At 52.2% G+C, this 21,620-nt stretch overlaps 1 protein-coding gene across 15 annotated transcripts in view; it reads left to right on the top strand.

Moving 5' to 3' along the window:
* ITPR1 (inositol 1,4,5-trisphosphate receptor type 1) overlaps window positions 1–20,875 on the top strand; it is a 163,374-nt gene extending 142,499 nt beyond the window's left edge. For 11 of the 15 annotated variants that reach the window (XM_085590251.1, XM_085590248.1, XM_085590254.1 and 8 more), the window contains 5 exons: window positions 1,360–1,499; window positions 2,851–3,016; window positions 3,917–4,077; window positions 15,117–15,278; window positions 19,499–20,875. In XM_085590251.1, the coding sequence (XP_085446377.1) occupies window positions 1,360–1,499; window positions 2,851–3,016; window positions 3,917–4,077; window positions 15,117–15,278; window positions 19,499–19,588 (719 nt within the window). In that variant the 3' untranslated portion in view covers window positions 19,589–20,875. The remainder of the gene's footprint in view (window positions 1–1,359; window positions 1,500–2,850; window positions 3,017–3,916; window positions 4,078–15,116; window positions 15,279–19,498) is intronic. The other 4 variants (XM_085590259.1, XM_085590257.1, XM_085590258.1 and 1 more) reach the window with 1 other exon arrangement.
* The last annotated feature ends 745 nt before the right edge of the window (window positions 20,876–21,620 follow it).

The following is a 21,620-nucleotide window of genomic DNA, read 5'->3' as shown; positions in this document are numbered from 1 at the left end:
GGCTCTTGCATGGCCATCAAAGGTCAGCGATGGCCACCAGCCCCTGCTCACAGGAGGAGAGGGCTCAGCTTTGCTCAGGGCTCCTCTCTGAGACAGTCAAATTCAGCCTTGCTGCAGGAAAAGCTGCTTCTTGCAGCTCCTTCTCTCTGGCTGCAAGAAGGAAAAGTCAGGGATGTTTTTGTATCACAAATAATCAGCAGAGTGCCAGGGGCTTGTGTGGGGTCAGGGATGCTCGTGGTGCCCCATATTTGGCCACTGCTCTCGGGTTTTGGGTATTTCAGGGGCTGGGGCCTCTCCAGGGCTGGCTGTGGGAAGGTGGGATCTGCTCATGAGCATTTTTGTGATGGAACCAAAGTCGTGAGATGTTGAATGGGTACAGGGGAGCGTGTGAGGTTAGGGAGTGGATTTTAGCAGCTCTGCAAGTGAAGCAGTGAAGTTGGAGCCTTGAGCCGAGCGAGGGGAAGGTCAGGAGAGGTGTGTTGCTTCTCTAGCAGAGTGCTGTTTCTACAAGCAGTGATCTTTTAGCCATTTGAAAGCTCTGAGTGGAAGTTGCCATTTTGAGTGCAGCCCAAAGGCTGTGCAATCTGTCAGGCACCAGGGGAGAGTGGAAGAGGCAACACTTTGTCCTCTGAGCTGTCAGAAAGCTCGGGTTCTGTATAAACAGGCATCTGGTGAGCTGAGCTGTGCATGCCAGCGGGGATGGAAAGAGATTTCACCCAGTCACAGGCAGCAGCTCAGGCACAAAGGAAAGCTGGTGGTGGGGAGAGGAGGGCAGGGAGGAGATCTGCTCCCAGGGTGGCTCTGGAGAGGGTCCAAGGAAGGCCATGGGATGAGGAGGGGTCTGGAGCATCTCCCTTATGGGGAGAGACTGTTCAGGGCCTGTTTAGTCCAAGGAAGACTGAGAGGGGATCCCATCAATCCATACAATATCCCCAGGGGGTGTCAGAGGATGGCTTCAGACCCTTCCCAGTGGTTCCCAGTGACAGGACAAGGAGCAGTGACCATTAACTAAAACAGGTTCCAGCTCAGCAGAGGAGGAGCTGCTCTCCATGGAGGGGCAGAGCCCCGAGCAGCTGCCCAGGGAGTCCTGGAGTGTCTCTGGGGACATCCCAAGCCCACCTGGAGATGTCCCTGTGTCACTGCTCCAGGTGACCCTGCCTGGGCAGGGGGTGGGTGGATGATCTGCAGAGGTCCCCTCAGCCCACACTGTTCTGTGACGATTTGGGGAATGAACCTACAGGGATTTGCAGCACAGGCTGGCAGTCTGAGGGGGGAGAGAGCACACCCAGCAAAGAATGGAGAGGAGGATTTAGAGCTAATCTTGGCTGTGAAACGTGTCTTTGCTTGCTGTGTTCCCAGAGCTGATCACTGAGGAGATGGAGGAAGAGAACAAGGAGCATACGTGCGAGACGCTGCTGATGTGCATTGTTACTGTTCTGAGTCACGGGCTCAGGAGCGGGGGTGGAGTAGGTGATGTGCTCAGGAAACCTTCCAAAGAGGTAAATTACCCTGGCTGGGGGTGGAGAGTGCTGCTGAGCAGGGCTGGGATCTGCTCTGCTGGGCACAGCGTGTGCGCACTGCTCCAGGCACGCAGAGGGACCCTCTGCTGCTGAGGTGACATCCCTGGGGTCCCACGGAGCACCAGCCACTTGTGCCAGGCCTGCAGAGATGGGGGATGCCCAGAGCAGGGATGGGGAGCCGAGGGGCTGAGCTGGGAGATGAGTTCAGAGCAGTGAGGGAGCCTCAGGAAATGCTGTGCTGGCTGGTGGATGCCAGTGGCACGAGCATCCCTAGGGAGAGGTGATGTGTCAGATGAGAGGGAAGGAAGGACAGGACCAGGCTGGGCTGGTGGGAGTGTGGGGGAGGAAGGATGATGTGGTTTGGAGCTGTCAGCAGAGTGAGGACCAGGCTAAGCAGCAGGAATTTTCCATAACACCCCTTTGGCTCCCATTCTGGCTGCTGTATAAGCTTTTGTGTCCATCATTTAAGAAGAAATTCTTCCCTGGCAGGGTGGGCAGCCCTGGCACAGGTGCCCAGAGCAGCTGTGGCTGCCCCTGGATCCCTGGCAGTGCCCAGGGCCAGGTTGGACAGGGTTTGGAGCAGCTGGGACAGTGGGAGGGGTCCCTGCCATGGCAGGGGTGGTGGCACTGATGGGATTTAAAGTCCCTTCCCACCCCTTTTACCATTCTGTGATCCGAGGCTCAGGCTGTCACTCCCAAAGCCACACTGGGGGCAGTGCTTTTTTGTTTTACCTGACATTTCAAAGTTTTTGTCTAAAACTTAGCCTTCAAAGTTAGTTAATTGTTAATAATAACTTTGGCACTTGACTGGCAGGATGAGTGTAAAAATGGGGGTTGGATATTTTGGATATTCAGGCCTGCAATAAATGTGGAACGTGTACTGAAAAGTCCAGCTTACATGGCTGCTAAATGCAATTAATGGTATTAAATTCCAGTAAAAAAAGTTTATGGTCCATACTGATCCTCTGTTGATATACTGCAGATTAATATAGGGATATCATTTGGAAGGGCTTCAGGGAGGGGTGAGAACAAATTCCAGTGTGTGAGACAAGAGTTTTTTCTCTTCTGAAAGTGAGAGAAGTCCAAAATCTTGGACACAGGAAGAGCAGCTCTGCAGAGATCCCACACTGGCAGCTGACTAATTTGGCTTTTCTTTCAGTGATTTTTGCCTTTTAGTTTTGCATTTTAGTTTCATTTAATGCTTTGAATTGTGAGTTCTCCTTGGAGAGCATCAGCAGTGGAGAATCTCAGGCAACGGGGTGTGGGGCAGGGTGGTAATAAGGCTGTGTACCCCACTGGGCTGTTGATAATTCCAAAATGTTTCTTGCAGGAACCTCTCTTTGCTGCTAGAGTGATCTATGACCTGTTGTTCTTCTTCATGGTCATCATCATCGTCCTGAACCTGATTTTTGGGGTGATCATTGACACTTTTGCTGATTTAAGGAGTGAAAAGCAGAAGAAAGAAGAAATTCTAAAAACAACTTGCTTTATTTGTGGTAAGTGGGGAGACACACTTGACAGGAAGGGGTTACTGTGGGTAAGCCAGGGATAGCTGCAGGCTCAGAAAAGCCTTGAATTGCTGGCTGTTCCTCCTGGCATCCCTCAGCCAGTCCGTGTTCCTGGGCTCCACGTGCACTGCAGCTTGGCAGCAGGAGCAGATGGGCAATGCTCAGGACACCATTTTTCCTCAAGACTTTAGTTCTTGCTTCTCCTCTGCCTCGAAGAACAGTTTCCTATGGGAACAGGGGAGATTTTTATGAGCAGTCATTTTTTCCAAGCGTGCCTGTGGAAGCTTTCCCCAGCAGGAGGTTGGGAGTGGAGGTGCTGTGGTTGACTGACATGGTCCTGCCATGTTGCATAACACACAGCCTGATGGGGATAACCTTTGGAAATTTGCTGCAGAGCAAATGTTGCTTTTGCTATCAGTTTGCCCAAAAATAGGAGATGTGTTATGAAATCCAACAAACTGCTTGCTACAGGGTTGTTGCCTTTTTTAACCAATTTTATTTTGTTATGTATAATAAATATAAGCAGTACTCGTTACACTTTACTCTTTCTCTTCCTTCTCTTCCTCCTCTTTTTCTCTTCTCTTTCTTGTCTGATTTTTTTTCCTTTTCTTTCTCTTTTCCCTTCTCCCTTCTCCCTTCTCTTCTCCCTTCTCTTCTCCCTTCTCTTCTCCCTTCTCTTCTCCCTTCTCTTCTCCCTTCTCCCTTCTCTTCCCCCTTCTCCCTCCTCCTGGGTGTTTGTCACATTTTATCCTGATATTCAGTGTCCATTCCAGAATGACTGTGACTTGCAGAAGTGCAGCAGACTTTAGGAATCAGTTTTGTCCTACAGCTGATTTTCCTGCTCCCCAGCTGACAAACACTCAGGGTTCTCCCTGTGTCCTCTCACAGGTTTGGAGAGAGATAAGTTTGACAACAAGACAGTCACCTTTGAAGAGCACATTAAGGAAGAGCACAACATGTGGCACTATTTGTGCTTTATTGTCTTAGTGAAAGTCAAAGATTCCACAGAATACACAGGACCAGAGAGTTACGTGGCAGAAATGATCAAGGTGAGTTTCGAGTTTCAGGTTTTTTTTGTTTTTTCTATATTAGACCAATCCACTGGAATATTTGGTACAATGTTCTGTATAGTATTTAATTTATTCTGTAAATGTACCTGGGACTTCCCAGCCTCCAGAGCCCTCTGTGTGTGTGCTGCAGTGGGTGACAGTGAGTGGTGACAGCCAGGCACTCCCCGTGGCTTGGATCAGGGGAAGAGAAGCTGTTCTGCCTTAAATTCACATTTAGGGAGAGTATTTTCAAGCTGGTGGAAGTATCTGAAGCACAACCAACAGGTTCTAACTTGTCCTGGTAGAAATATCTCCAACTGACTTGTAGGATTTGTTGTCATATGATTTGAGCTTATTATTGTGAAAAACTACAATTAATGTCTACTCAATTGGAAGGGCTTTTAATGAGAGAATTAAAAGCCTCATCTCTGCCAAGCTGCAGGTTCAGAGCTCCTGGAATTACCTCCAAAGCCCAGTCAGTAATTTGTGTCTTCTGGCTGGGGAGCAAAAGCTGTTTGATTTATAGAATTTCAATGTGATTTCTTTAGAGCAGAGCACTTTGCTGCCTCCCCTGCCAGCACATCTGGGAGGTGGCACCTCCCTCGGGGTGGGTCTGTAAATCCCCCCACGCCCTCTGCCAGGTCAGACGTGTTATTCTGGGGTCACCAAAGTGTCCGTCCTACTTCTGGATTTCTACCTCAGTAATGAGGGCTTAAAGAAACCTTGTGAGCAGTCACCTGATGGAGGATTAGCACAGTGAGATAACCAAGTGCATCACTGCTGCTTTCCAGCCTGGCTGATTATTTTGCTCCCTTCCTTTATCCCCCCGCAGCACGCATGACTTCAGGGGGGAGCGCTGCACTTCTGAAGGGTTTTTGCTTCTAAAAGACAATTTTGTGTTGTGCTTTTGCTTCTAAAGGATGATTTTGTGCTGTGTTTTTGTTGTTGTTAAAACCAGTTTAAAGAAAGTTTCAGTTGGCAACCAATTCATTATTTCAGATAAACGGTTGGAATTAGATAAGAAGCAAAAATTAGTCACTGAATATGTTTGCATGAAGCACAAAAACTGGAGAACTTTCATGAGAATTCCCATTCATTAAGTGTCAGCAAGGGCTAATTAGTGTGTGTGGATGGGAGCAGGGATAAATTATGCATAGCCAGAGTGTCTCATGCAGATGCAATTTTATGTAACCATGTGCTCTAGGTAGAGCACAGAGTGTGTCTGGAGTTGGGGTTTTGCATATCATGAGCCAGTTTTAAATGAAGCTCTAAGAGCAGGTCTCAGTGAGGGCTGGTGAGTGTGGGGTGTAGCTGCAGGGGTGTGGAACAGGCAGGAAATGTGGATTTCACCTCAGTGTCTGTCAGCATCCTGCCCCAGGCTCAGGCTGCTGTGCCCTGACTCTGGACTCCTCTGCAGTCCCTGTATTCCCCAGGAGCCATTTGCCAAAGCTTACTCTGAAAATCAATTCCTTCCCAGTGTCCTTTAACATTAGAACTTCCTTTTCTGCCCCAAAATCTGGGTGTAAAACATGATTAAACTGTTTCTTTACCAGACCTGTTTTAAATGCTGCTGTAGGAGCCAGAAGTGGGGCTTTTTTCCCATTTAAGCCATTTTTAGGGGTAATTTGGGTGGGGCCTGGTTCATCTATTCCTCAAGATTTCTGTGTTCATAGAATCCCAGGTTGGTTTGGGTCAGAGGGGCTTTAAAGCCCATCCAGTGGCACCCCTGCCATGGCAGGGACACCTCCCACTGTCCCAGGGTGTTCCAAGCTGCCCTTGGGCACTTCCAGGGAGGGGAACTCCCAACCTCAACCTCTCTGGGCACAACCCCATGAGTGCAGAGGGACAGACCAAGGAAAGCTTTAAATTCAGTGAATTCCACCAGTGCCAAGGCAGAATTCCCTGTGGAGGTGCTGCCTTCTCCTTCCCGTGGCAGCACCAGCCTCTCCTGGGAAGCCTCCTTGGGGCATGGCTGGCTTTTAAAGGGATTTTCCTCCCGTATTTCAGACTGAAGGTGGCACTGTAACATCTTGGATAGTGACAGAGATGGGGCACGTCCCGTGCGTGGGACCAGCGTTCAGCTGCTGCTTGTACCCATTTTTAGGAGCTGGGCTAGGAAGCATCATGTGCTCCAAGTCCCACTGTGAACACACCTCAAATGTTTCACCTGTGCTCTGCCTCCCAGCAAAATACCGGTTCAGAAAACTCTTGGATTTCTGCCCCTCGGTAAATGAAAGAAAAAAAAGAAAATTAAGAAAATACAGTTTTTAAAATTGCCTTTGCCATTTAGTGTTTGTGGGTTGTACCGACACTACAGAACAGTAAAGAAAAAAATTAAAGAACTTAGGACACTTAAATTATATCCACTGTCAGTTTGTGAGCTGCTTCCAGTGCTGCTTGTACAGTGCTTTAAAGATATTTTTAAGCATTGTGGTATCGAAAGAATCCTAGACAATTTCATTTATGCAGTTAGTGAATATTCAGGCACTTTTAAGAGTGATCTTGAATTTTGATGCTTTCTTGTCTAAAAATAATGTGAGTAGAAAGGCAGTTCTGAGGATTCCCACTGTATTGGGTATGGCAGAGCTGGATGTGGCCCACAGCATTCATCCTGCACCCTTCACAGTCCTGACCCCACATTAAAAGAAATTGTAGCCTTGAAAATCAATTATTAACTACAATTCCTTAGTGAATTTTATATTTCTTCACAGACAGAAACTCATTAAGTTCAAGCACATCACGAGGAAAGAAGTCAACAGGTCCACTTGGAAATAGAGTTGAGTTTAGGGCACTGAAGACTGATCAAAAAATCAAAATTAAAAAAACGCAGCAGTGATCTGACCTGAGGAGCTGGGCTAGTGGGAGGTGTCCCTGCCCAGTAAAATGAGCTTTAACCCAAACCAGTCTGGGATTCTGTGAAGTAAAATCTGTTCACAGCTGTGCTGTGACTCTCAGCTTCAGCACTGTCACTCCCTGCCCTGTGCTGGGACCAGTCTGGGGCTGTTGGTGGCTCTGGCATCTGGACTGGTTTGCTCGAGTCCCATGCAGGGCCAGGCTGCCCTGGGCTTGTAGCTGCAGGTCCAGGCTGCTGATAGAGCTGGAATTCCTCCCTGTAAGCAGGGATGAAGTTCCCTTTCAGCAGCGAGGGGAGCTGTGCCTGCTGCCACAGCTGATGTGAACTCGGGGTATCTCAGGAATCCTGGCTGGGAATGGCTGCAGATGCTCAGGGATGCAGGGATGGGCTGCAGGGAAGCGTGGGGGAAGCTGGGGCTGTGCACACCCCACGGAGCCTCCCTGCCCTGGGCCCTCTGGGTGCCAGGAGATGGCAAAGGCATTCCAGCAGCCTGGCATGGAGCAGCTGCCCTCGGCAGTGCAGCCCCTTAATAGCAATTTCATGGCACAGACAGGATGTGGATGTGAGGAAACATCTCCTGGCAGCAGAGATGATTGTGCAGCTCCTGGTGCTTGTGCAGCTCTCCTGGCTGGAGCAGGGATGTTCTGCTCCATCCTGCAGAGAGGGGCTGGCTCCCTGCTTGGAGCAGGGCTCTGGGAAGGATGCTGGGGGTGCCTCCCCTGATTCCCAGGAACAAAGGCCCCGGTTCTGGAGGCTCTGCAGTCACCAGGAAGATCAGGTGATGTCTGAATAACACCCTGTGTGTGGGAGGTGGGGGGATCCACTTATCGCCTTGGCCAGACATCGACATCCACACCCAAATGACTCATGTGAACTCCGTGCAACTCCCTGCAGATTAGTTCATTTGAATGTCTTATCTTCCCATCCTGGCTTGAGAATTCCTCCTGGAGTTCTGTCCTTTGCCTGCAGTTGCTGTGGCAGCCTGGGCAGCACAGCAGCCCTGCCAGCTCAGCTGTCAGCGGGGCCTTGGCAGGCTCTGCCACAGCCAGCTGTGTGCAGGCATTTAGAATATGTAAAACCTCTCAGTCTGCAGCTCGGTGAGGAGAAAACCACACGGGCACCCGGGGTTGGTGTGCATTCCTAAGCTGTCTGCAGGCAGCTGCATGGGCTGTCACAGCACAGACAAATATTTGCATGCCTGACTCCTGCATCCCCTGCTCTGCACCTCGAGCAGCGTGGGGACGAGCCAGGGCTCCCGGGGGCTGTGCATGCAGATGTGCTCATTGAAAAACAGAGGCTGCTTTGGAAAGCTGTTAGCAGGGAGCTTCCTAACTCCTGCAGTTCCCCCGTGTTTTGAATCCAAGCAGGATCTGTGTCATTACCAACCTTTATTACAGAAATGAGGCAGAGGTGTCACGGTTGCCCAAGCTCCCATGTCCAGATCGAGGGCACCGAGTTCCAAATCTGGATTGTGTTGTCATTGAAAAGGAGCCATTTACAAATAGGAGTGGTGGCACAGGTATCCTTATAGGAATTTGGAATAGGAATGAAGGCTGTAGATTTCCCTTTGTACCTTAGCTAACATCTGTGTACAGACTTGGGGCTTTAAGTATATTATTGGGCTTTTTGCTGGGTGTCCTGAGCTCTGTCCTGTAAAGAAGAGTCTTTCTGATTCTGGGTTTGAGTGACTGCTGCCAAGGCACAGCCTCCTGATAAGTGAAGACCAGATTCCATCAGTGTCAGGCTTTTAAATTGCATCCTTTCAGAAGTGCAAGTGTGACTTGAAGCCTTTCCCAAGGAGTTATCCAGCAGGGACAGTCACCGTGCTCTGAAACCCAGCAGGAACGTGGCATTCACCAGTGGTGATGGCTTTGAGTGGCTGTGCCCCAGGTTCTCCATGAAACCCAGTTCAGCTGGAGATGGCCAAGAGTGGCTTAGCACTGCAGCACCCCCAGGAATGACAAGGGCACACCATGGTACTTCCAGCCCAAAGCATTCCAGAAGACTCTTAATGATTCCAGCACTGGTGAAAGACATCTGTATGTGAAATTACAGCCTGAGAAAGTGTTGGAAACGTAGTTATGTTCATCTGTCATTTGTGCCTGGAAATCCTGTACTTCAGGCAGAGTCAAATAGGAGAGATTTGTCATATCAATATTGAGCAAACCAGCTGCAGACACAGGAGCGAGCAGCCCGTGCAAATGACTCGGTTACAGATGAGGAAATTGGGGTTTTGGGGCTACCAGTCACTGTGATACTGGTGCAGGCTGGGAGAGGAGGAGGAGGAGGGAGGAGGAAGACCAAGGAGGTCAGGATGTGACCTGGGGCTGACAGTGCTTTGTTTGGTGGTAACTTCCCAACAAGCTGCATCTTGAGATAGCTGGCCAGAGTTAGGCAATATAATTACAGGGTTAAAGAAGAAATCATGGCAGAGGCTCGGAAGAGCCCAGAGTGTTTGGCAGCAGGCCCTGGGCTGCTGGAAACACTGTGTCATAGGCACGGGCTGAGTTTGTGCTCACACGGGGGAGGAACTTGTTCCACCCTTGGTGCAAACCAGGAGCTGCACTGGGAGAAAGGAATGGTCAACCTCATCTTGGTGCCCAGAGCAGCTGTGGCTTCCCCATCCCTGGAAGTGTCCAAGGCCAGGTTGGACAGGGCTTGGAGCACCCTGGGACAGTGGAAGGTGTCCCTGCCCATGGCAGGGGGTGGAACAAGATGAGCTTTAAGATCCCTTCCAACCCAGCCCATTCTGGGATTCTCTGGAGTGTCTGAGCTGGCTGCCCCATGGCGTGGGCTGCAGGAAACCCTCCTGCTGCCGGCAGTAACCCCACATGGCCCAGTGCTTGATTTTCCCTGATAAAGCACCTGGTATCCGTGCTGGGAATCTCGGGTTGGCATCCCAGCTGACCAGGCAAAGGTTTCCCTTGGGCTGAGCGTGTGTGTGAGCAAGGCCTGGGTGGATGAAAGCAGAAGGAAAGGCTTCGGGCCAGTTCTGGGATGTTTGCATAACGTGTGCTGGCTTTGGGTGGATCCCAAACAGCTGCCAGGGTGGGTGCCGTGTCCTGCTGCTGGGAGAGGGGGAAGGCTCCTGCCTGGAAACGGCGGGTGACGCACTGGGAGCACAAGCCCTGGGAGCAGAAAGCCCCACGGGGCCGAGGAGGTGGCCCTGAGTCACGGCCGTGACCCCGCGGGCGCCGGGGCCAGCTTGTGCAAGAGGATGTGGTGCCAGCAGCGCTGCCACCAGCGTGGAGCTCAGCCCGCGCTGGGGAATGGCCTGTGCTGCCCGGCTGTGGGGGCGGAAGGTGCCCTACTTCAGTGGCACCCAGGTGGCACCCAGGTGGCACCCAGGTGGCACCCAGGCGGCCGGGGCAGGCGGCTGGGAGCTGGCCTAGTCCCCGCGGGAGGCAGGGCAGGACGTGGCCTTCAGGAGCCCCGTCCCACGCGGTCCCCCGGGCCGGGTGGTGCCAGCCACCCACAGCAGAGCGTCTCAGGGTGCGGGGCCGTGGTCATCCTGCACCTTTGGGAATGGTTCTGTGTTCCAGCTTCCCCGCTCTGCGCCAGCCCAAGCGCCGCTGGAGTGTCTAACAGAGACAAGGGGGTGCCAGCTGGGATGCCAACCCGAGATTCCCAGCGCTTTATCAGGGAAAATCAAGCACTGGGCCATGTGGGGTTACTGCCGGCAGCAGGAGGGTTTCCTGCAGCCCATGCCATGGGGCAGCCAGCTCAGACACTCCAGAGAATCCCAGAATGGGCTGGGTTGGAAGGGATCTTAAACCTTGTGTTGTCAGCCTCCTGTGGGACAGCACGGGGTGTGTGAGGAGGTGAGAATGTTCTGAGCGTGCAGAGGGATAGGCACCATCTAGTGCTGGTTTTTATGGAGGGGGGAAGTGCAGCTCAGTGTGGAAGAAGTGATGGTGAGCCCTTTGCAGCAGAGAGAGAACCTGATGCGGGGATTTTTCCAGGAAGCTCAAGAAAGACCCAAGAGGAGTCCCATCTCACCACAAACAAACAGATGCATTTTCAGAGTGCTTCACAGAGCTCTTTTGTAGCTGTGTGGGTCTGATTTTTAACTTCCCATGACAGAAACTGAAATTTGCTGCTGCTGTTTTTCCCTGCTTGTGTTCAAGAAACAGCTGGACGTGGCACTCAGTGCTCTGGGCTGGGTGACAAGGTGGGGATGGGGCACAGCTTGGACTTGGTGATCTTGGAGGTTTTTCCAAAATAATTCTGTGATTCTGTAAATGATGCTGCTGGGCAGCCCTTTGATGGCAGCTGTAGGGATTTATTCTGGAGAGGGTGGAATTAGCCCTGCAGCACCCAGTAACGCTGAGGCACAGGGTACATGGGGACCCTGGGGAGGAGCGGGGAGTCCTTGGGGCGAGCAGAGCCCCACTCCCTGCCAGGAGCTGCCGTGCCTTGCCAGGAGGAGCAGAGCTGATGCTCTCCTGGCACAGCTGGTGCTGAGGTCGCCTCTCAGCCCTTCTCAGAACCAACCTCGGCAGAAGCCGGGAGGAGCCAGCGCTTCTCAGAATGAGCGGCGTGTGCAGCTTCCTCTGCCTTCCAGCGGGGATGGTCAGCGCCCTCACCCCGCGGGCGAGACTCGCTGCTGCTTGCCCCACACGGGGACTTTTCCAGCTTTACCTAGAAAAGAGCTGCAACCAAAAGCCAGCCCTTGTGGTCAGCACCTTCCGGCAGCGGCTGCGCTCGCCCCGGCTGCCGAGCACGGGGGCTGTGCCCGTGCTGGGAACGGGGAGCAGAGAGCACCCCGGGATCCTGGAACTGGGAGCTGAGAGCATCCTGGGAATGAGGAGCTGAGAGCACCCCGGGATCCTGGGAATGGGGAGCTGAGAGTACCATGGGATCCTGGGAAAGGGGAGCAGAGTGTACCCCAGGATCCTGGGAACAGGGAGCTGAGGGTACCCCAGCATCCTGGGAACAGCAGGGAGCAGATTGCACCCCAGGATCCCAGAGAGGAGCAGATTGCACCCCAGGGTCCCAGAGAGGAGCAGATTGCACCTCAGGGTCCCAGAGAGGAGCAGAGGGTGCAGAGGGCATCAGAGTGTGGCTGCCAGCAGCTGCACAGGAGCACGGGCAGCCTCCCCTCTCCAGGCTCACTCAGTGCCTCTCAAACACCTCCAAAGCCCCAGGATGGATGTGAGGCCGTATCTTTAAAGGCACCCCAGGGCTGAGCTGAAGTTCAGCAGAAACTGGATCATGGAGATATAAATCTTTTATTGACCCCTGAGTGGCAGTGCTGGGAGCTAGGCTGGCCCAGCAGGATCACCATCCCCTGACCTTTCAACATTCCTGCTCCGTTCCGTTGGTGCTGGCTCTGCTGAAATATTTATTTATTTGAAAGAAAACACCCCCACACTCCCAGCAGGGATGGGGACGGGCTGTCTCTCTGCAGGGCTGGGGGAGGCTGAAGAACAGGCTCAAGGTTTCCAGTGAAATCCAGGAGGAAGTGTGTGCAGAAGGCAGAGCTGTGTCCTGCTGTGCTGGCAGCTTCCCTCTGTCCTCTCTGCAAGTCCCAGCACCAGCCTGGGCCAGGCAGCAATACCTGTGCCTGCAGTGCCTGCATCCACAGGGATTTCTGCACCTCTCCCCGTGCTTTCCCAGCCTGGCTGGGTGCACAGCCCCGTGTTTGGGTGGTAGTTGGACATGTCCAGATAAATCCTGGGTTTGGGTGGTGCTAACCAGATGTGGGAATGGGGAGACAGATCAGCACAGCCCAGTCAGGGTGGCCTGGGGATGTCCAGGTCCTTCCCTGAGGTTCTCCATGAGCACAGCCCAGGTAGGGTGGCCAGGGGATGTCCAGGTCCTTCCCTGAGGTTCTCCATGCACAGGGAGTTTCCAGGTGCCCGTTAACCCTTTCCAGCACTCAGCAGGGCATTGCCAGGTCCAGCTGAACTGTGAGCCCTGGTCCCCAGCTCAGAGACACCCAGTGGGGGCTGTGTGTCCTTGTCCTCAGCCTTCCCCAGCCTGTGGAGTTCATGTGAAGCACGGTTCGGTTTTAACCTTTCAGCCTTGACGTGAGAACTAGAGGTGCTTCGTTGGTTTTGTTCAAATCAAAGCCAAGATTTACTGACTTTGAGGGCTGGGGCTTTCAGAAACCCAGCGAGTTTGGAAGCTGTGAGGAGGCTGCAGAAGCTGTGGGTGCTGTTTGATTTCACCTTCCGGGCCTGGAACGATCAAGTCACAGCCTCTGCAGCAGCTGCAGCGCTGGCTAAAATTGCAGAGTAATGTTGGAAAGTGCTTGGGGTATTTGTTATGAAACACTGCAGGTAGGGAAAGTCGGTGCTTCCTTCCTCCTGTTCATCCTTCTCAAGGATGGGACCTGGGAACGCTCTGGGGATGGCCTTAGAAATGTTTTTGGGAACAAGGAAAATATTTCTGGAGCAAGAAAGGGGCAGGCAGGAGCTTCGGGGCTCTTGTGTCTGCCTAGAAACCTCAGGACATGAGCCTGAGAGCCCAGGCAATTCTGCCAATAGAAATTGCATTTTAGTCTCATTTTCCTCATCCTTGTTTCTTCCCTGGAGGAACAGGGGCAAGTGCAGTTGGTGTAATTGGTTTTCCCTGGGTGGGAGAGGCTGGACCTGAGCACAAATGTTGAGCTGCCCCCTCCTCCCTAATGAGGCTTTTACTACAGCTGGAAGAACACAGTGCAGTGCTGCCTGTTCCTGCTATTAAACCTTAATTGTGGGACTGGCGTTTCCTAAAGTCCAAAATATTTTGGCACTTGTCTTGGTAAAGGCATATTTTTTTTTGTACATAGATTTTTTTTTTCCCTTTTTATTAGCAGAAACCATCTGCCCTGTAAACAGAGATCAGGAGCAAACAGCCTTGCTGGCAGTTCAGCATCACGTGGGAATGCTGTGGTGCCTGCATGGGAAAGGGCCTGCTTTCTGCCTTCTCATCCTGGCAAAAGGAAACTCCAGGCACATCAGAAGCAGCTAATTTAAGCTGATGAGTCTTGGCATCGTGTCTGAATTGCAGAGAGGATGTGACTGGAGCTCTCCGTAGAGGTGCACAGCCCTGATTAAGCAGGATGGATGCTCCTGGGAATGAGGGGGAGCATGGAGGGGTTGGAGCTGGAGATTTAGGCAGGGAATGACAAAAAGCCAGGAGTTTGCAGTGCTGCAAAAACAAGCTGGGAGCCCAGAGAAGAGCCTGGCCAGCCAGTGGGGTGAGCTGTGGTCACTGTTAATCAGCAGTGTTGATTGATTTTTGATTAGCAGCATTCCTTGGTGTTAATGCAGTCACCCTTCACCGTGCCTGGTGTGTTCAGCTGTGTCACCTGTGAGAGCACACACACCCCTGCCTCAGCCAGCCCGAGTTCAGCTCCATTTCAGAGCACATCTCCAGCGTGGGAGGAGAACCAGACTGGATGGGAAACCAGTTTGATGTTGAACTGTAAGGTGTCAGGACGTGGGGTGCACCCCTCCTCCTCTTTTGTGGCTTTCTGTTCCGCTCCTGCCTTTATTTTTAACATCTCTGGCGAGTACACGAGTGCCTGTGTGACTCTGTGCAGCTCCTCAGACTGAGTGTGTGTCCAGTGACATTCCTGACTGCAGCTTAAACATGGAATATGAGAGACTTTGTGTGGTTCAAGGAAAGCTCTACAGTCAGTGCATTGTAACGTATCTGTCCCTCATTTTAGCCTCAACCAGACAGTCAAAATACGATATTCTTTTTCATTAAAAAGGAAGTATTTCAGCTATGGAAGAATTTCCAGAACTTGGTTTCTTTTATCAGAGAGCACAGCTAAGCTTTGCTTGGCCAAAAAAGCAGAAAATCTTCCTCAAACGCAAATTAAAAGACTGTAAGATGGCAGCGGATTTCTAGCACTGGGAAATGCTTGTCCACACGTGAAATCTGGGCTGGTTTAATGTCCAGTGTTTGTGCATTTATCCTGAGGTGGATGTGAGGGAGCAGGGGCTGGGGATGGTGAGTAGCTGGGGAGGAAAGCAGCAGTGAGCAGCCCCAGTTCCCAGCAGTGCCTCGGGCTGGCACTCTGCAAACTTTCCAGTGAGATGCAAATGCAGATAACTGCAGATAATAACTACAGATAAGCACAGAGCTGCTGCATCGAGGGATGTCCCGTGGCTGTAGAGCTCTGTGCTGTGCTCTGGGGGCAGGTTTTCACCTGGCAAATGCTAATTGTGCTCTGCTGTGTGATCCTCAGGAGAGAAACCTGGACTGGTTCCCGCGGATGAGGGCCATGTCACTGGTCAGCAGCGACTCAGAGGGAGAGCAGAACGAGCTGAGGAACCTGCAGGAGAAGTTGGAGTCCACCATGAAGCTCGTGACCAACCTCTCTGGGCAGCTCTCAGAGCTCAAGGATCAGGTAAGGAGAGCACAGGCTCCTGCCAGCCCCTCCTGCAGCTCCACAGCTTCTCCCGACCTCAGGGAGAGTTTTCCCAGAGTGACTTGTGGCTAGGAAAGAAGTGAACAATCCAAATGTCCCTCCAGAGCCCCGTGCTCCAGCTGACCTGCCTGGTGCTGACCCAACTGGCGAGCTCCAAAGCGGCCACATCAGAAAGGGAAAACTTGTGTTAAAAAAAATCACCAGTTAACCTGAGTCAGTCCTGGCTGGTGCAGGGAGCCTGTGTGTGGTGGTGTTGTTGTTGTTTGGGGTTTTAACCCGAAGAGCTGAGCGCGATCCTGTCAGCCAGAGGGTGTGACACTGCCACAAGGGCTGTGTCACCGTGTGCACCTCAAAACCCACCGAGAAACTGGAGAAGCACTCGGGTGGTTACTGGAGGTGCTGGTCCCTCGGTGCTGCGGCTGTGCTGCTGTGCAGATGTGATTTGGCTGCTGCTGCTGCTGAGAACCAGCAAGCCTCCACAGACCTCACAGGGGTGTTTCTGGTGCAGCAGCTTCTCTGCAGCCAGGGCTGGGTGGCTTCTGCCTTGGCTGGGCTTGAGGGCATGGGGGGCTGGTGCCCAGCCCAGCCCAGCAATGGCTTTGTGAAAGACAGAAGCAGCAGGGCTTTAACTGGTGTGAATTCCAGCCTAACTGGAGGGAACACTGCTGCCTGTGCTGCCAGGAGCTGTTTGTGGTGGCTGTTATCTCTGTGCATTAATAACCTGAGCCAGATGGGTCAATTAGTGAATGGATGTAGGTGTTGGCACTGGCTGAGGTTAATTGCTGACTGGCACCCAGGTGGTGGATGGAGCTGCCCGGGGCAGGAATGGCCCAGCAGCTCTGGGTCAGTTCCTCTCCCAGCAGCAGTGCCATCCCTGCTGGGCTGGCTGGGTGTCTCCATGAAGCTCTGCTCTGTCAGGAGGCCCTGGCAGGCAGCACTGCCCGAGACCAGCTCCTGCCTTCCGCTCCCGCTGGAGCCGGGCCCTGTCCCGAGCGCCCTGTGGAGCACAAGGAAGGGATTAATGTGGGGGACAGGGAGTGACAACCTCGCTGCCCCGGGCTGCAATTAGTTCTCAGGCACGGTGCCACGGAGCCCCTTGCTCCAGTTGCTCTGAGCATGGAGGGCAGAGGCAGTTGCTCTTTTGTCTGGGCTTTAATTCTTGCCGGGCAGTGGTTTGGCTGTTTTGCCTGGCAACAATTATCCTGCCCCATGTGCCCTGTGTCTCCCTGCTGAAGGCTCTCTCCAAGTGCTCTGCAGGCACAGGAGCCTTCCCCCTGGCCACAGCCTCACACACATTTCTTTGCAGCCCTCTTGGCTGACCAAGCACTAAAACATCTCCTTGCTCTTTGTGAAAATAAGAATGAAGGGTTTAGCTTTTAGAGAGCTATTTGACTGTAAAAGCAAGAGAGGAAACCAGCTTCATTAGTGTGGTGATAGCTTTTAGGAATTCCCCTAAGTACCATTATTGAGAGCCCTGCTGAAGATGCAGGATGCTCCAATTATGTGACAAAGCCAGTATATCCCTCCTCCTGATCAGGAACTGTCTCCAGGAAAGGAACTAACTCAGGGAATTTTTATTTCTATTTATTTTCTTGTAATTAAATAAAGGGAAAACCTCTCATTCATTTGCTCCTCAAGCTCGTTAGGTTTCTGGAGACTCTAATTATTAGAAGCCGAGTTCCAGCCCGCCTCCTCCCCCAAAGTGCACCAAGAGCCATTAAAATCCTGCTCACTTTAATTCTGTGTGAACAGATTACACCATAATTGTCTGCAGCAGCAGGGGATTAGATGTAATCACCCAGAAATCCTCCCCAGCCCCTCCTTTGGTGCCGCTGAGCAGGGGCATCGCTCCTGGGGCGGGCCCTGGCTGGGACAGCCCCCCTGGGCTCCAGGTGAGCTCGGTGGCAGCAGCCCCAGGCAGGAGTCCAGGGGGATCCTGCCCCAGCTGGTGCCCTGCTCCTGGAGGTGACTCCAGCTCACCATAACCTTTGGAGCCAGAGGCTGCCTCTGTCAGGCCCTGGCCTTATCGGGGAGCCCAGCCTGGCTCAGCTGAACCCCAGGCCCCTGGGGCAGTGTTTGGCTCCTGTCAGCAGAATTCCAGGGCCTGGCAGCTCCCTGGGGATTCGCTGTGCCTGGCTTTTATGGCCTGGTAGCCCAGGTGTGCTGTCACTTGAAGGCTTTTGCAGGAGATTCACTCTCCAGTAAATGTGATGGCAATAAGTTGCTCCCTCCTGCAGCCCTGTGCCCTCCACGCAGCATTAAGCATAGTGCAGGATTAATATTGTTCTGCATTGACACTAAACTTGCATTTCTCCCTCTTATTTATGGTTGGTTGCTTTATTCTTCCCTTTTTTTAAAGCCACATCTTCTACAAACACCTGCACCAGGGTGCACTCTCCTTTTTCTACACAGCCTGAAAAATATCTCCTACAGTCCCTTCTCATTATTCCTTTTACTTTCCGTTTTTATTCCATGCGTCCTCTGAATCAGTTTATTGGCAGTGTGAAATTGTGACTCTCGGTTTGCTCAATGGAGATAATTAATGTAAAGGGGCATTTTTAAGCCAAGTCCTTGTGGCCTCTCTGCATTTCCACTTGTGGGTTATCCTAGCAGCAGTTTAACATTCAGGTTCAGCAGGGAGTGGGTTGTGTGTGTGTTCAGAGAGCTCTGGAAAGATTCCTCTCCTCCTGCTCCCATTCCCTGTGAAGCATTTGAAGCTTTTAGAGAATTCCAGCAGCTGTGCAGAGGAGCAGGAGGTGTGCCCTGGCCTCGGGAGGCTGTGGTCAGCCCTGGGGAGGGGGAAAACAGCAGCTCTGCTCCCTTGGGCCAGGCAGCAAGCAAGGTGCTGGCCTGAGGTCAGGGTTAATTACGGTTTCAAGGGAACGATGGTGTTTCAGCCCTTTTCCTGGTGGCTGAAGGAGTGCCCCTGGGCACACAGGAGGTGTGGGGTGTGCAGCAGAGGAGCCTTGCAGAGGCTGCCCAGCACTGCCCGTTTGGAGCAATGCCATTCCCCGCAGAGAACCCCAGACCGAGGTCAGCCTCTGACCTCTGGATACCCTGTCCCAGCTGGGAGACTCCATCAGCACCGAAACTGGGGTTTTAAACAGATGCACTCTAGTGCTTCAGTGCTGACCATGGTGGTGGGGCTGGTTGACTGCTGGATTTGATCTTGGAGGTCTTTTCCACCTTTAACAATTCAGTGATCCCAAGTGTGGTACAAATGAACCCAACATGTACACGCCACCGCCCTTCTCCTGGAGTTGCTGCCACAAGCAGTGACTCTGGCTGGCATTTGTCATTAAACAGCAAAAACTGGAGGAGTTAAATGTGGCTGTAGCTGGAAGGAGCAGCAGGAGCAGGATGGAAGTGTGGGTCATGTGCTGTGGTGTGCTGACCCTGAGGGCGTGGGGGCTCTTGGGGGAGCCCCTGGGTGGGCAGGGATGAGGCACTGTCCTGGCATTCCCTGTGAGCCATCCCGTGTGTCGGCTCCTCCGCAGCCACAACGCGGCAGGAGCCGTGGGATCCAGCTGTGGGATCCAGCTGTTGGCTCCCGAGACCCTGCCCAGCCAGAGTCATTCCTTACGTGGCTTATGTAACTTGTCAGAAAGCTCGCACAGTTCTAAAAAAGCGGAGTGGAGCCGTTGGATTGTGGCCATTTCTCAGTGTCAGTAATAACAGTGATCCATTTTCCGTTCACGGTTCACCGATCCGGAGAACGTTATTTAATGAGTGGGAAGCAGATGGGGAATGCCCAGTTTGGGGTGTGTGGCAGTGAGGTGGTTAAGTCCTGCCTTGGCAGATGGGGAGGGCTGTTGGCTGGCTCGGGATGAGAGCGGGGAGTGCTCAGTGTTTTCCAGCAAAGGCAAGGGTATTCCCAGCCTGAGTGCCGGGCTCGCCCCTTTTTCCGCCCCCTCTGCTGGACGGGTTACAGAGAATTCCTGACAGGGGAGGTTTCTGCAGGCTGCTCCCCGCTCCGCTTCCCGCTGCCTGCCGGGCTCTGCCGAGCTGTCCCTGGCACAGCAGGGTCCGGGCACACAGAGGGGCTCGTGGCCGTGCCAGGGCTGGGGTCACCCCTGCCCCGGGAGCAGGCGCTGGCTGGAGCCAGGGCTCCGCAGCAAACGCCAAACACAACAGGCCCTTGGGCGAGCTGACGCACAGGAAGCGCCGAGGCCTAATGAGCAAACTTGTTAATTTTCCAGATGACGGAGCAGAGGAAGCAGAAGCAGCGCATCGGTCTCCTTGGACACCCCCCGCCCATGAATGTGAACCTGCAGCAGCAGCCAGCCTGAGCTGGGAGGGTCACGGCCCCTCCGGGACACCCCCAACACCCCCAGCCCGGGGGCTGCTCCCTGAACCTTCTGTGCATCCTGTAAATACCCTGGTTTTATACTTAGATGTATATGACTGCTACTCTTATCAAGCTGGGGGCGCGTGGATTGTGATTAGAACTGTTGGCACGGGACAGAGGTTAAACTTTGTGCCAAAACTATCAAAATTGCCTTTTCCTTTGGAAGGACTTAAGAGAGCACCTGAATTGCACTTGAAAAGATTATTTGACTATGTGACATGTATTTTGTATTTAAAAAAAAAAAAGAATAGAATAGCTAGTATTTATGTTTTTATACAATTGTGCAATATGAATTATGCAATCACAATATATTTGGAACTCCTGAACGTCCTAAAGGGAGTGCACATCTTTGGATCTGGTGTGTTAGTACAATGTAATAAATGGTATAAAATTACAGGTGTAAATGAGGCTGCTGCAAAATTGTGTAACTGGTGATTTTTTCATACCCTTGGACATTTTTGTACCATGTGTGTAAATATCTTGCAATGCCATATTTGTTGCCTCTTCCTCCCAGGGATGATGCTGGGACTCCGTGAGCTGTTCAATTGGTATCAATTAAAGCAAAACATTATTTTGAAGCTTCCGAGTGAGGAAAGCAGGAGGTATTTTTCAAGAGATTTCTTTAGAGTACTGAGGCTAGAAGAGCTCAGACACTGGGTTTTTTAAATGCTAAGATTTCTAAAAGGGAACTTTTTATGCAAAATGAAGTTTGGAATGAGGATGCACTGCTGGCGAGTCGGTGCAGTCTCCCAGGACTGAGCTGAGGCTGTCCAGGCTTTGCATTCTCAGTGTGTAGGATCCTCTCCTTCTATTTTTTCATTAGAGACCTATGTGCCTGCTAAAGCTTTAGCAAACAGGCACTGCACCGACTGAAACGTGTCCTGTAGCTGAGCACTGATGTGTGTAATGCTTGTGTGAGAGCCACTGGTTTGAGGCTGCTCTGTCCCACCCTTTCCTCTCCCTGCCCCCTTCCATTCGGTCACTTTCTTTGGTTTCTGATTCTCCAGAGTGTGAAAGGAAACTTGCTGGGTTGTTGTTTGGTTGGGTTTTTTCCTCCAATCCGCTGCATAGTTTTATACATGGACCTCATTTTACAGAAGCTGAATTCTCTGCAATACTGTCTACAAAAGAAAAAAAAAAAAAGGAAGAAAAAAAGCTACAGACAGAGCTATGAAAATTTGTAAATGCATAAATATAGGTATTTAAATAAATGATGCAAAATACTCTACGGTCAGAGGCTGCTGGTGGTTTGTGTCCTCTCCAAGGTGCTGTGTGGCAGTTCTGTCACACCCACATATCCAGGGATGTGGCATCACAGGGACCTGGCAGGTAAGGATGAGACTTTTCCCAGTGCCCAGAGGGCCAGAGGTTGATTTTTTTAAAACAAGAGAATGTCCCTCCTCCGGCAGTGAGAGGCGCTGGCCCCCAGGCATCTTAACCTGTGGTCACTCTGGGTTGGAATACTTCACACTGTCATTGGAACATGTGAGAGTTAAAAACCCCTCCGGCTCCAAGTATCGTGTGCACAGGAGCGTTGCTGATTATGTGTATTTGATTAAGATGTAGCAGGAACTACCTGGTGCAATTAATCATCTCTAATCTGGTAAGTGCACACAACTGTCTGAGGCGGGTGCCCCCAGCTCAGGTCATCAGGAAAGCTCAGCGGGAGGGAGGAAGGAGGGCAGCCTGACCAGCAGTCTCCCCGCCAGATTTATCGGTGAGATTGTGACTCCTTAATCCCATGTATTTCCATCTATATCTCCTGGCAAATCTGTCTTCCCCTCTGCAGCTAGGTGTGTGCAGAGGGAGCACGGCGCTGTGGCTGCCGCCGGCGCGGCGCGGTGGAGGAGCAGGATTTCATTTTCCCTGAGCAGCAGAGACACGAACCTGACTCACTCCTTCCCTCCTGCCATCCGGGGATAAGCAGACACACAAATTTGTCAGGCTGCCCGGAGCCTCTGCCAGTCAGGTGA

Source organism: Lonchura striata, chromosome 12, assembly GCF_050655825.1.
Source record: "Lonchura striata isolate lonStrDom1 chromosome 12, ASM5065582v1, whole genome shotgun sequence".
Classification (NCBI taxonomy): Eukaryota; Metazoa; Chordata; class Aves; order Passeriformes; family Estrildidae; genus Lonchura; species Lonchura striata.
This window is presented reverse-complemented; position numbering and strand designations above follow the sequence as displayed.